This window comes from Nuphar pumila, chromosome 2 (genome assembly GCF_984573655.1).
Source record: "Nuphar pumila chromosome 2, dmNupPumi1.hap1.1, whole genome shotgun sequence".
Classification (NCBI taxonomy): Eukaryota; Viridiplantae; Streptophyta; class Magnoliopsida; order Nymphaeales; family Nymphaeaceae; genus Nuphar; species Nuphar pumila.
This window is the reverse complement of record NC_143250.1, coordinates 68,691,987-68,707,944: the sequence shown is the minus strand read 5'-3', so window position 1 is coordinate 68,707,944 and position 15,958 is coordinate 68,691,987. Positions and strand designations below refer to the sequence as shown.

At 35.6% G+C, this 15,958-nt stretch overlaps 1 protein-coding gene across 2 annotated transcripts in view; it reads right to left on the bottom strand.

The window, feature by feature from the left end:
- The window catches only part of LOC149845681 (phosphatidate cytidylyltransferase 5, chloroplastic-like), a 43,586-nt gene that overhangs the window by 17,038 nt on the left and 10,590 nt on the right, over positions 1-15,958 (bottom strand). For both annotated transcript variants that reach the window (XM_089995907.1, XM_089995906.1), the window contains exon 6: positions 8,851-8,966. In XM_089995907.1, coding sequence (XP_089852033.1) covers positions 8,851-8,966 — 116 coding nt within the window. The remainder of the gene's footprint in view (positions 1-8,850; positions 8,967-15,958) is intronic.

The following is a 15,958-nucleotide window of genomic DNA, read 5'->3' as shown; positions in this document are numbered from 1 at the left end:
GGAAAGGCCTATGGGGATATGTTCTTGGCACAATTCCGGAACCGGAACCCAAGATTATCATAGTAAATGAAGGCGAAATCAAGATTCTTGAGGGAGAAGAAAGAACCAAAGCTCTTGAAGAATACTCCAAGAAACACGATGAATGGGAAATGAAGAATTTCAAGATTCTCTCATGGTTCTTCTCATCCGTAGAAACCAAGATTAATGCCAACATTATTAAATTCAAAAAGGCATCGGAAGCTTGGCATTATCTTGAAAAAATGTACACCTCAAGGGATCTCTCTCATAAGTATTACCTTCAAAAGAAGGCTATCTCTCTCTCCCAAGGTGAAATGACGATTAGGGAATACTTTGCCGATCTTTCCTCTATTTGGGACGAGCTTGCAATGCTTGAACCAAAATGGAGTGGAGAGGCAATTGAGCTCCGTCACAAGCAACTTGAAGAAGATCGGTTCTTCAATTTTTTGAATGGGCTAAGGCCCGAATTTGAGCAAATAAGGTAATCTCTTCTCTCCTCTTTCTCTCCCCCTTCTCTTGAAGATGTTCTCACCAAGTTAAGTGGTGAAGAGACTCGTATGAATTTATGTAAACAAGGACCAAATGTCCTTGCGGTCCCTTGTAATATTGAAGAACATAGTGAGGCCAATGCTGTATCAAGACCCGGAAACAATGTAAGAACCTATCGTCCCCCTCATTTTAAATTTCAAAATCAAGGTGAAAATGGTGGTCAAAGAGGAAGAAGGGACTATAGCAAAACTATTTGTCATTTTTGTAAAGAACCGGAACACATCAAACCCGTATGTCCTAAATGGAAGAAACTTCTAGCTATAGCTACCACTGGTGTACCGCAGAAGGATGAGGCATCTTCAAGTGGGACCCTTTCTATAAATCAAATAGTGGAAGCTCTTCAACCTCTCCTCAAGGGATCTACCTCCGGTGCGGCCGTATCCACTTCTTCCTCTCCAGGTAAAATCTCTTGGCTTTTGGACTCTGGTGCATCTTTTCATATGTCCCCAAACTTTTTGTCACTTTCCGATTATTTGAAAAATGGTTCTCCATCTTATGTCTCTACTGCTGATGGAACCTCTCTTGAAATTAAAGGAATAGGTAATTTTGAAACTCAAGAGTTTTCTATTCCAAAAATCATATTTATACCTAAACTTAACTTAAACCTCCTCTCTGTTTCTCAACTCACGGACCATGGCTGTGATATTAAATTCTCTTGTGATAAATGCTTAATACAAGATCGTCAGTCCGGGAAATTGATTGGGGAAGGCTTTAGAAGAGGAGATCTATACTATATGGAATCTCTTCAAGTTCCAAAAGTTTTGTGTAATGTTGCCCGACATAAAGATATAAATGTATAGCACAAAAGACTTGGTCATCCTAATATCACCAAGTTATCATATTTACATTTTGCAAAAGACCTATGTAAAAGCTCTTTTTCTTGTAATGACTGCATTCTAGGAAAAATGCGAAGTTTACCTTTTGAGCAAAGAACTATGTTCTCTTCTAAAACTTTCGAAATTGTTCATTCAGATGTTTGGGGACCCGCACCTGTTGTTTCAAAAGGAGGTTTTTCTTATTATGTGATATTTGTGGATGACTTCTCCCGATACTCGTGGATATATTTTCTTAAGTTTAAACATGAAGTATTTTCATGTTTTAAAAATTTTCACTCAATGATTAAGAATCAATTCAATAGCAACATAAATATTTTTAGAAGTGACTCTGGGGGAGAATATCTCTCCAATCAATTTAAGGTATATCTTGAGGATCACAGTATTATTCACCAAAGGTCTTGTCCTAAAACACCTCAACAGAATGGGTTGGCTGAAAAAAAACATAGGCACATTATTGAGACCACTAGGACTCTTCTTATATATCAAAATATTCCTAAAAACTTTTGGGCTGAAGCAGCCCTTGCTTCTGTTTATTTGATAAATCGTCTACTATCTAGGTTATTAGGTAAAATATCTCCTTTTGAGATATTACATAAGCTTGAACCTGACTATAATAGGTTACGAGTCTTCGGATGTAAGTGTTTCATACTTACGGATAAGAATGACAAGCTTTCACCCAAGGCTATTCCTTGTGCTTTTCTTGGTTATTCTGAAACTCAAAAAGGTTTTCGTTGTTACGACCTTCGAGAGGATAAGCTATATGTCTCTAGAAATGTAACCTTTTTAGAAAATGAGAGTGGTTTTGAAAAAAATGTTTCTCAACAAGAAATTTTTGATTACTCCTTCTTATTCGACTTATTATCTAGTAATGATGACATATCCAGTGATGATGATGTATCATTAAACCATGATGAGGAAAATGATGAAGATATTGGTGAACATAATTCACTCAATGATCCAGAAAGTAGAGTTCCAAGTGAGCCTATAACCTACTCTCGTAGAAACCAAGACACCTTTAGAAGTGCTATTGATCAATATAGTGAGCTTTCCACCCCTCTTGATCATAGAAGATCTGAAAGGAATAGAAGACCTCCAACTCGCTTTGTATCGTTTGATTCTTTTTCACCCCGATATAGGGCTTGTCTTAGTGCCATTCACTCTTATTTTGAACCAAGAAATTTTGAAGAAGCTAAAAAATGTATAGAATGGCAAGAAGCCATGCAAAGTGAACTTAATGCTCTTAAAAGGGCAGGAACTTGGGATTTTCAAACTCTGCCTATAGGAAAGAAAACTATAGGCTGTCGATGGGTCTTTAAAGTTAAAACTAAGAGCGATGGTTCTCTAGAAAGGTATAAAGCTCGCTTAGTTGCAAAAGGGTATGGGCAAGAGTATGGAATTGATTACGAAGAAACCTTTGCCCCTGTAGCTAGGATGGTTACCGTTAGGTGTCTTATTACTATTGCATCTATTAAAAATTGGAACATTTTTCAAATGGATGTTAAAAATGCTTTTTTAAATGGTGATCTTAACGAAGAAGTATATAGGGATGCCCCACCAGGCATGATAATTCATAAGAATAAAGTTTTTCGTCTTCGTAAGGCTCTCTATGGTTTAAAGCAGGCCCCCAAAGCCTGGTATGATAGATTTACCAGTGTAATGTTGGAAAATGGTTTTTCATCATGTTATACTGACACTGCTTTGTTTACTAGAAAATCTAATGCAGGGATTGTAATTTTATTACTTTATGTTGATGACATGTTAATAACAGGTGATGATGTTCAAGGAGTCAAGGGTATTAAGTTCGTCTTGACTTCAAAATTTGAGATGTCAGACTTAGGTTTTCTGACATATTTTCTTGGAATTGAGGTTGCCTATTCGCAACGTGGTTATTTTCTATCTCAGTCTAAACTTGCCTGCGAGATTATTGACAGGTCAGGTATTTCTGATGACAAAGTATGCGAAACTCCTGAAGTTGTGGGAGCAAAAATGAAGATTGACGACGGTGTTCCTCTAACCGATCCTACTCCTTACAGGCAGTTGGTAGGGTCTTTAATGTATCTTAGCATTACTCGACCCGATTTGTCACATGCTATACACATCGCCAGTCAGTTTCAGCATGCTCCTACAACCACTCATATGAGTGTTGTGCTCCGCATCATCAGATATTTGAAGGGAACGGTAAATAAGGGAGTATTTCTATCCTCATCCTCTGAATTGAAATTGCTTGCTTATACTGACTCAGATTGGGGAGGTGACCCTAGTAACCGTCACTCCACCACTGGTTTATGTGTTTTCTTAGGTGAGTCCTTGATCTCATGGCGATGCAAAAAGCAACAAAAGGTCTCTCTGTCATCCACTGAAGCCGAATATAGAGCCATGGCATCTACCACCATGGAAATTGTATGAATTCGAAGTCTTTTGGAAGATATGGGAGTGTTTATCAGAGAACCAACAAAGCTGTGCTGTGACAACAAAAGTGCAATTTATATTGTCAAGAACCACACCTTTCACGAGCGAACAAAGCATATAGAGATGGACTGTCATTATGTCAGAAAAGAATACTTGAAGAAGGTCATTGATCTACCATACGCAACGTCTGAGTATCAGCTTGCTGACTTCTTCACCAAAGCTCTATGTTCGCCCAGATTTCATTTCCTCCTTGGCAAACTCACCGTAAGTTTGAGGGGGGGTGTTAAAATGTATCTCCTAAAATCATTGATGTAAATATAAATATATATACTTATATACTTAGAGATACATATACATATAATATTTATATGTATATGTATCTCTATATATATATAACTATATACATTTATATATATTATTTTCCTTTTTGTTCACCCGATAAGGGTATTATTGTAAATTTCCTTCTTGCGCATATTCCAATAGGAATATGTTGTACCTTTTCTTTTTTATTTTTTGTATCCTTTTTATTTTTTTATTTTTATTCTTTTCACCTTTTCATAAAAGGTGCATTGGGGATCCCCCAATAGAGTCGTTGGGGGGTCCCCAATGGTCACAAAAGTGACCGTTGGGGGCTCCCCAACGACTCCTTTGGGAGCCCCTTTGCACCCCCTTCTTCTTGTATAAATAGGGGTGTTCCCCTCTTGTTTTTCCTAAGCTTGAGAGTCTCAAGCATTCGGTTCATTCTATAAAATACATGCCATTGTGCATGTTTATTATTTTTACGCTTTTGCGTATTTTGTTCAAGTGTTGTGAGAGTGCCTTCGTGCACATCTTTTCTATATTTTTTGTGCTCGTATGCGTATTGTCTTTTCATAGACAATTTTACACGAGGATGGCCAAGTCTTTTGTGCCATAGATCCAAATCCAATTTCTAAACAATATAACAAAAAACATTCTTGAGTAATTCCAAAAAGTTTATATAGTAGAGTCTTCCTTCTCCAATCAGCTTTCCTGACTGGTGATCCTGTACCCAATAACTATGAGAAGAGAAGGAGATGTTACACCCATAATCAGATATTTGAGATATAGATAAAAGGTTTAGATTTAATTTGGGAATATATCTAACTTTTGAAATTAGAATTTTTTGAAGTTTTGAAGATTTTTGAAATTTCTTATTCTTTTTATTTCAAGAGATGTACCATCAGCTGCAAAAATATTTGACACACGTGAGTTATTATTATGACATTCAGACAAACTATTGATATTTGGGATCAATACATGATCTACTCTATTAATTAGCCAAGACATGATATTGGCATTTCTCATCCTCCATTCTTTTCACTTTTTCTCATAGGTGGCTAATGCCTTATTTTTCTCTCCTTCTGTAAAAGATATCTCTTTCTCATTTTCAATTTTTGTGAGAATTAGTTTTGGTTCTGAATCGGAACTATCTACTATTCTCCACAACCCTTTTCCTCAAATGTGATGCTTCATAATTGAAGCCCACATCACATAATTGTTATCATTTAATTTTATGGGCATAATGGTGACTTTATCATTGTCATCCATTCTTACAAGGGTGGAGAAGAAAGAGAGAGAATGAGAAAAAAAAAAGAAACAAAATATGGGAAAAGAGGAGAGAACAAGAGCACAATCAAGATCTATGTGTACTCAACGATCCTCCAAACGACTTCTTTCTTCAACTATGATGACACAAAAAGCACTAGAATCACGAACAAGGAGATAAATCAACTTTTGCTAAAGTGGCATGAAAAAACAAGGTGGCAACTCTCTAAGATCTAGAAGCTTCCAAACTCTGATACCATGTAAGAAAATGAGGATCTTCCACGAAAACACAAATGCTTGTAATAGGTATTTATTAAAGACAATTCAATCATAACCCAAAAAAGGGCATAAATGAGAGAACTTAAAAGAGAAAATAATAAACTTTATTTTATTCACATGAAATGCTTAAAAAGCATTGTTACAAGGAGAAAGGAGTCACCCCTATTTATACACAATGAGAGAGGGAGAGAGAGGAGTTTTTAGAGAGCTCTTGGAGAGTCACCAACGGCTATCAAAACTAGTCAAGGACTAGTTAAGTCTTGACTAGTTTTGATTCTAGTTCAAATTGAACTAGACAAAAAAAATTTAAAAAAGAAAAGGAAAAAGGAAAAAAATAAATAAATATAAAATATTATATATTAAAATATATTATTTTATTATATTATATATAATTACATTTATATGTACACTTTTTAACACAACTTCATCGAGGCTAATGTCTCTCACAAATTCAGGGGCACTCATAAAGGTCAAAAAACTGATACACATATGTAAAGCATGAATGTGCATATAACATCAATGAGTAGAATCACATCTACTGATGAAGTATCAAGATGGGGTCATGGGACCATATGGTAGAGTTTATCATGTTTCATTTAGTATCAATCATGTCTTACATGTAATGATTTTTTTGTCAACTTTTTTTTTCACCTCAGTTTCATTTTCATGAATCTGGATGATCCTTTTTTCTTCTTTTTTCAAAATATTTTAATATTTAAGGAACCATGACAATTCATCTATACAATCTGATCTACACAGCAAGAGTAGGTAAGATTCTACTCACTGATACCCTATGTCACTTGGGTACGGGTGTGGGTACGGAGGGTACGACACGGCAATTCCAAAATATGTGGGTACGGGGACATGGCTATATATATATATATCACATAAATTCAAAATAAACTGAATATAATCTAAATATATATGATATATCTAAAATATATATTATATACTGAAAACATAAAGTTATAAACTGACAATATAATTATAAATTATAAATTATAAATTGAATACAAACTTGTATGTACGGAGGGTAAAATGGCGTGTCCAAGTGTCAACGTGTGTCAACAGGCATACAAAGGGCAAAATGGAGTGTTAGTGTGACAGAGCTGATACCAAATATGTGAGTTGCACATCTGCAACATAGACCACAGTTACTGGAAGCTTCTTAAGATCTAGGATGCTTGTTTCGGAAGTGTGAAACAGCATGTTTCTTTCACGACAAAACATTATAGAAACTCGCATCCGAATAATAGAAAGCTTGCTTCCCCCAATACAAAAGAACAACTTTGAGATTGTAAATGTCTTTCTCACGTTAAAAGAACATTACTTTTCTAATGCTTATATTTCTATTACACAATATACACATATAATAAATATTGTTGAAGAAAATACTTAAAATTTATTTTTTGTAAATAAAACAAGTTTTAACTATATTTAAATGTTATTTTCTGCTTGTCTCTATTGTTGATTCATACTCGTGCCTTCTTACACTTCATAAATAATTCATGCTTCATGCACCCAAACTTTTCTTGAACACTCACTTCTCACTTTGTGCCACATGCATAGATTCTCATGCTTGTTTGTTACTCTGGTAACAAAGACAGAGACCATGTATGTGTTTGTGTGTGTGTGCATGTGTGCTTCTCTCAATATACAGTGATCGGATTGATAAATCTAGCAACATCACCACAAGATAAATTATAATATAAACAAATAATATTGGAAAATGACACTTCCCTTACTGATTACTAAACCATCGATGCCTCTGAATGCATACTATGTAAATGTTTTGTAAGCATAAAACAGAGTATAAGTATTTCAAAGCTTTATTAATGGCCAAGGGACTGGGGTGCCCTCTAGCAGGTAGCATCCAGACTTGCAAGCTGAGAACAACTGCAATCCAGTATTAGCACAGACAAGATCCACCAGACCATACTGTTTGAGTATGAAGAGTTCACCAACAAAACTAACCAATAGACCCATCAAGTTAACCTCACTCAGAATTGAAACAGATGATTTTGGCGAAGTTGTAAATTGAATTAACGATAGCATAACTAAAGCATCAAAATATCCTGAAAGAATTGTAACCTAAGGTGGCCAAGTTGAGTCAGCAACGAGGTTGGATCAAATTGAAATGAATTACATCATATTGATACAACAGAGTGAAATAGAACAGGCGTACATTAACCTTTCATTTAGCCATGAAATAGTAAACAGAAAACACATTTTCCTCCTTTTATCTTGTAGAGTTCATCATTTATTATGCACGTTAGACAGAATCAGAGTTACCAAAAGCTTTTTAGGTAGGTCGGAAGCGCACTTCCTAGAAACTCGCTTCGGAAGCACGATACTCCTCGCTTTAGAAACTTCATAAGAATCTCAACCACCCCACACTTCTCTAAGCTTACCACTTACATTACCCATGCTTCTTATATGCTTTTCTCATGTTTTCCATGTGTTTCCTCTCACGCTTCCACTCATTTCCCATGTGCTTTCTCTATATTGGTAACCATCAATGTTAGATTTTAACAAAAAATTTAATTCTTTTACTGAAAAATCATGAAATATATGGATAATCAATTTTATTTGCTTCTTGTTCAATTCCTATTCAGTTCACATATTGCTTCCTTTTTTATTCCTGTTTCGCTTTTAAATTAATACATTGCTTCTCGCTTCCTACAAATTTTAAAATTCCTCGCTTCTCGCTTCCCAAATCATTTCCCACTTCTACTTCCTATTCTGGTAACCTTGGACATAACACATATCTCATTGATGGGAGAAGAATCCCTGAGAAGAAACCAATGATGAATTTTGAACCAATACATGCCTAAATCTTGGTCCATCAAATAGTCAGCCACTCTTTTTCTGTTTTGACTCATCAAAACCAAATACTTTTACAGTCAATCAAATGTGAAGTTGCATTATCTAACTTTGCGGAAATAGATTAAAAAAAGAACCATAAGAATGTCTGATGGCAGGCCTCGACGGCTAAGCCTTCAACTAAAACTAAAAAGAATCAAATATAGCTTTAGTATTGCATGCAGAACTGGAAAGCACTTTCACTTTTAATGCCATCAAGTACCCGGATAAGTACTTTGCTATAATAAAAACAATACCACCAACTAAAAGTAAGCATCTTGCATAGGTATCAGCCCACAAGTAATGAGGTTCATATGGAGAGTTTGAATACCATGCCCAGGAATGAAGGAGCCTGAATCTTTGACACCAGCATCACGTTTGATCATTGACTCAACTAGGTCCCCAAATAGAGATCCCATGAAATTCAAGACACCATAAGCTAATGCACTGATAAATATGTCACAAAATTAAGAGGTCAATGCAAGTCCCCAAGGAAAACAATGATAATTCATTCAATAAGTGTATATAGAATACAAGTAAAAAAGATAGAAGTTGTGTAAGAGCATAGATTACACTAACAAATGCATAAACCATGTGCATGAAAAGCTAACATATAAACATTAATAACCATCTTCCACAATGAAATAACCAAAATTACTAAAGAAGAAGAAATCATCTGATCAGTTCCACAAGAACAGCAATAAGGTGAATACAGAGAATATAATGCAAGCCATTGAATAAATGTGAGCACACCTATACAATCAGTTATTTTTGAAGAATAAGAAAAGAAAAAGGTCAGGGCAACACATAACTGTCAGTGCGTTTTCATGTAATATCATGAACCAATTTTCCATTCTCAAAAAGAATTAGTGGTCTCTATACAGACATTACGTATTCCTGTAGCATCACATGACAGATTGGTACAGAGGAAATATAGATCATGAACTTTTTAAGAGAAATAACTGCATGATTGCTCCCCCATGTTCAAAATGAACCCAATGATGGTATGCTGCCAAGTGAAAAGGTAAAGTGTTCTCATGTGCCCCTTGTCCTTTTTGTTAATTTCCACAATATTGCAGTTTTTTCACACATGGTAGCATGAGAGCTTTGGCTTGAATTTTACACTGTATCAGCAGACACCTTATGCATAAAATCTGTCAAGCATTAAACACCAAACAAATGCACTTTGGATTTTTACATATGAATGAATATTTATAGAAATAGCATATGCATTTTGAACTCTGTCAATAAGGATGACTATAATTTCTGAGACAGAGGACATCATCATTTGAGATAGACAAATTTAATCCTATGTGAAACTACAAGACATATACATGGACGCCTTGAAAACAATAGGACTATTGGCAAACAACACCAATGCAAAGGTAAGGCTCTTTTTTTTTATGATATATCATGATATTACAGGGTGCAAACCACAGCATTCAGGTGGGGTTCACTGGACCAACCCCGGCAGCAAACAAATGATGGAGGTCTCCAAAAAAGAAGAAAGTAAGACTTTATCACTTGAACCCTAAAATTTCATCTGAAAATTGAACTGCACACATCTCATGTATATCATGCGGATCTTCAGTCTGTAAAATACTAAATTCCAACCCATAGAATCAGTTAGGGGCTACACAAATGGAGGTAGAAAAGGTAGTTGCCCCCTGGTTGCCAAATTTCCTTGTAAGTGAAATGAAATGGGGATCTTCGAAACACGAGCTTAGATTAACAAGGGCAAGTGTCAAGAATGACACTAAAGCATAACCCTTAAAAAGGGTATAACTGGAAACAAAATAAAAATAAAAATGTATTCTTTATTTATATGAAAAACCAATTGCTTAAGAAGCATTGGAATTAAAATACAAGAGGGGCTGCACCCCTTTATATACACAGCTGAAAGAGGACTCAATAGAGCTGTTGGGCACAGTCCAACAGCTCTATTTAGAGCTGTTGGAATGTGTCAGTCCAACAGCTCTATTAAGAGCTGTTGGACTCTGTCAGTCCAACAGCTCTATTAAGAGTCAAGTCTGGACAGGACTTGACTAGCAACAGTCATTCTAGTTCAAACTGAACTAGATGACATAAAGACAAAAAATAAAAATAAAGGAAAAAAATTACAGAAAAGAAAGAAATGAAAAATGTATTTATATATATATAATAATATAATATTATTATATATACATATATGTACAGTTTTACATTTTAACACTCCCCCTCAAACTTACGGTACAATGAGCGAAAGTTTGTCTAAGAGAAAGTGAAATCGGGGAGCAGCGAGAGGCTTTGTAAAGAAGTCTGCTAACTGATATTCTGAAGTGACATATGGCAGATCAATTATCCCGTGTAGATATTCCTCTCTGACGTAGTGGCAATCCATTTCGATGTGTTTGGTGCGTTCGTGGAATGTTCTGTTACTGGCAATGTAGATCGCACTTTTGTTGTCACAACACATTTGTGAAGCCTTTGTTGCTTCAACTCCCATGTCAGCAAGCAGTCGTCGGAGCCAAACAAAGCAGTGTCAGTTAAACAGAATTGAAAACCAATATCAATCATAACACGACTAAACCTATCATACCAAGCTTTTGGTGATTGTTTAAGTCCATAAAGAGCTTTTTCTAAGCGAAGGACTTTACCCTTAGGAATACTTAGACCAGGAGGGGGTTCCATATATACTTCTTCAACTAGCTTTCCATTTAAAAAAAGCATTTTTGACATCCATTTAAAAAATAGACCATTTTTTGATAGAAGCTAAGGCAATTAAGGTTCGGACAGTAGTCATACGAGCCACCAGAGTAAAGGTTTCTTCATAATCAATCCCATATTCTTGGGCATAACCTTTGGCTACTAAACGGGCTTTATATCTTTCAAGAGTACCATCACTCTTGGTTTTAATTTTATAAACCCATCGACATCCTATAGTTTTCTTCCCTGGAGGAAGATCTTGAATATTCCATGTAGAAGCATTTTCAAGTGCATCTAATTCAGCTTTCATGGCTTCTATCCATTTGATATCATTTTTTGCTTGAAAATATGTGGATGGTTCTTCATATGAGTGAATTAATGCAATAACTGCCCTATATGTGGGTGAGAAAGACTCGTATGATACAAACTTTCCTGGAGGCCTCGAGATTCGGGATGATTGTCTAGTTGGAATGTTAGAATATTTCTCAAGTGCACATGGAGGATTAGACTCTTGTCGCCTGGAATATTGAATACTAGTATCTCTATGAACTTCTTCATTTTCAACATTAAGATCAATAATTCTTTGATCATCATCAAAGTTACAGTCAAGGTCATATTCATCAGATGTTGATGTTAAATCTAGCAAAAAGGAGTACTCAGCGGCGTCTTTTAATTTTCTAAAATCAAAGAAGCTCTCCTTTTCAAGAAAGGAAACATTTCTAGACATATATAGTTTATTATTTTTGAAGTCAAAACATCTATAACCTTTCTGGTTTTCAGCATATCCTAAAAAGGCACAGGGAATCGCACGAGGAGAAAGTTTATCATTTTTGTCAGTAAATATGAAACATTTGCACCCAAATATTCTTAGTCTAGAGTAGTCTGAAGAAATGTTCATAAGTTTTTCAATGGGAGTGATATTTTGTAACGAAGAAGATGGCATCCTATTAATGAGATAGGTGGCAGTTAAGGCAGCTTCTGCCCAAAAGTCTTTCGGGACTTGATTTGCTATTAATAAAGTCCTAGTGGTTTCTATAATATGGCGATGTTTTCGGTCTGCCAGTCCATTTTGTTGAGGTGTATAAGGACAAGATCTTTGATGTGTGATGCCATGCAATTTAAGATAATTTTGAAAATCTGTGGATAAAAACTCTCCCCCTGAATCTGTGCGAAAAATAGTAATATCATTTTGAAACTTGTTTTTAACCATATTATGAAAAGTTTGAAAGTATGAAAATACTTCAGACTTATGTTTGAGAAAGTACATCCACGTATGTCGGGAGAAATCATCGACAAAAATAACATAGTAAACAAATCCTCCTTTAGAAATTACTGGTGCAGGACCCCAAACATCCGAGTGTATTAATTCAAGTGGTCTTGAAGAGAAAAAAGGTTCTGTTCTGAAATGGTAATCTTTTCATTTTGCCAAGAATACAATCTTTACAATCAAATGATTCAGAGTTACAAAATTTCCCTAGATTTGAAAAATGTTGGATTTTGGCTATATGTGGGTGACCAAGTCTCTTATGCCACAGTTCCAACTATATTTTTTTAATATTATAACAAAAAGCTTTCTTCGGCATTTCCAAAAAATCCATGTAATAGAGTCCTCCTTCTCTATGGCCTTCCCCAATCAGCTTGCCTGACTGACGATCATTTACCCAACAACCATGAGAAGAAAAAGAAATATTACACCCATAATCAGAAATTTGAGATACAGATAAAATATTTAAATTTAATTTGGGAACATGTCTAATTTCTGGAATAATTTTTTTTTTTTTAAATTTTTTCAAAATTTCCTATTCCTTCTATTTCAAGAGAAGTCCCATCAGCAGTAAAGACCTTTGACACACTTGTTTTATTTTTAACACATTTGGATAGACTTTGATTATTTGGGGTCATATGAAAAGATGCACCAGAGTCAAAAAGCCAAGAAATTTTACCTAGATCAGAAAAAGATGAGGCTGTTGCGCCGGTTGAAGCTTCAGATGAGGAAGAGACACCTTTGATGAGAGGCTGAAGAATCTCCATTAGTTGGGCCAGGGAAACTGGTGCATCCTGATCTTTAGGCTCCGATCCAGCAATTGCAGCTCTTTTTTCTCTTAGCTCCTTAAGTTTGGGACATTGTGGCCTGTAGTGTCCCGGTTCATGACAGTGATGACAAATAACTTTCTTCTTATCATAGTCACCATTTTGTCGGTTAAAGTGAGGAGGCCTATATGATCGAACATGATTCCCTGGTCTAGACACGGCTAAAACAGAATCATCTTCAATTTTTAAAGAACCTTTTCGGAGACGATTTTCTTCCATTGTTAACTCTTCAATAGTTTCAACAATAGAAGGAATTTTTCCCCGGTGAAGTAGGCCTGATTTAGTGGTTTCAAATTCCGGCCTTAATCCAGTGATAAACTGGTAAAAATGTTCAGCATCGAGTTGTTTCTGACGAAGCTCGATGTCTTCGGCACAATGCCACTTTGGTTCTAAAAGGGAAAGTTCTTCCCAAAGTTCGGACAACCCATTGTAATATTCACGAATAGTTTTGTCTCCTTGTGTCATCATTCGAACTTTTTCTTGGAGGTTGCACACGTGTGCAATATCTTTAAGGGAATACATATTCTTAAGGTATTCCCATGCCTTATAGGCATGATCAAATTTGGCAAGACTTGAGCATTTTTTAATGTCAACGCTATTGATAAGCCATGACATTATCTTCGCATGAGATATTCTCCATTCTTTCCATTTCTTCTCGTATGAGGCAATAGCCTTGATTTTCTCTTCTTCCGATAGAGGGACCTCTTTATCTCCCTCCTTTTCAGTAAGAGATAGCTTAGGTTCCGAATCGGAACCATCCACAATCCCCCATAAGTCTTTTCCCCATATATGGTGCTTCATAATTGAAGCCCATGTTATATAGTTCGTATCGCTTAGTTTCATAGGCATGATGGTGACTTTATCATTGTCATTCATCGATTACAAGGAGAGAAAGAATAGGGATAGAAGAGAAACAAGAAGGAAAATGAAAAAGAAAGAAAAAAAAAACAATACAACAAGATGTGAAATCTTCTCCAATGAAGTGATAAAACACTTCTCTTCAAGTGGCAAACACTTTTGCAAACGGGCACGAAAACCGAGGCAGCTTTTCCTCAAGATTTAGTACTTCCGCGGCTCTGATACCATGAAATGAAATGGGGATCTCTGAAACACGAGCTTAGATTAACAAGGGCAAGTGTCAAGAATGACACTAAAGCATAACCCTTAAAAAGGGTATAACTGAAAACAAAATAAAAATAAAAATGTATTCTTTATTGATATGAAAAACCAATTGCTTAAGAAGCATTGGAATTAAAATACAAGAGGGGTTGCACCCCTTTATATACACAGCTGAAAGAGGACTCAATAGAGCTGTTGGGCACAGTCCAACAGCTCTATTTAGAGCTGTTGGAATGTGTCAGTCCAACAGCTCTATTGCTAGTCAAGTCTAGACAGGACTTGACTAGCAACAGTCATTCTAGTTCAAACTGAACTAGATGACATAAAGACAAAAAATAAAGAAAAAAAATTACAGAAAAGAAAGAAATGAAAAATGTATTTATATATATATATAATAATATAATATTATTATATATACATATATGTACAGTTTTACATTTTAACAGTAAGCAAATCTAAACCTCCAAGAATAGATTTCCAAATCCTACCTCATCCTCTTCCTCTAAATCCTATTATGTAGATGCACAATTCCAAACATCAAACAAAATCTTGAGATGCCTTGATGGCAATTTATTAGACTATACGAACCTTGAGGCCCCACCTTCTTCATATGCCTGCCATTTGTAGGCTGTCAAGAGGTCCAAATTTAAGGTGCCGGCAAGGTTGTCAGACTAGGAAGCGACAAGTGAGAAGTGATGCATTTTAAAATGTATAGGAAGCGGAAAGTGAGGAATAAAAAAAACAATATAAGAAGTGAATGAGAATATAAATGGAACACAAATAAAAACTAAAATAATAGTGAGTATGCTTAAATTTCATGATTTTTTAGTGTAAGACTAAAATTTAATAAAATCTAAATATGATGACTGCCAATTTAGAGAAAGCACATGGAAGTGAGTGAGAAGCGTGAGAGGAAACACATAAAAAACGTGAAAAGCAGAGTGAGAAAAACATATAAGAAGAGTAAATGAAAGCGTGTGGAAAGCATAGGAGAAGCATGAGAGAATCAAGATTTCCATCAAGTTTCGGAAGCGAGGAGTATTGCGCTTCCGAAGCGAGTTACCAGGAAGTGAGCTTCCCACCTATCTAAGAAGCTTCCAGTAAGTCTGGGTGCCGGTACCAGGTCCAGGTCTGGTCCTACTGGACCTGCTTTAAGCAAGACCAGATGTGGGTTAGAATTCAAATAGAAAAATCCAGGATATATATATATATATATATATATATATATATATATATATATATAGATAGATAGATAGATAGATATAGATAGATAGATAGAGAGAGAGAGAGAGATGTATGTCGCATTAAAAAATAAAGCAATTCCAGTTGGATTGGTCTTGTTTTAAAAATTATAAGCCAGATCCAGGTCCATATACTACTCAGACCTGTAGATCCAACCCAATTAGCTAATCACTCAAACATTGCATTAAGCCTGAATCAGGTCATGCCCGACATGTTGACAGCCTTAGCTGTATGTGAAGAACATATCCTCAATCCTCATTCTGTGGCATGTGGTGCAGCACTGTCAAATTCCTTGAAACATG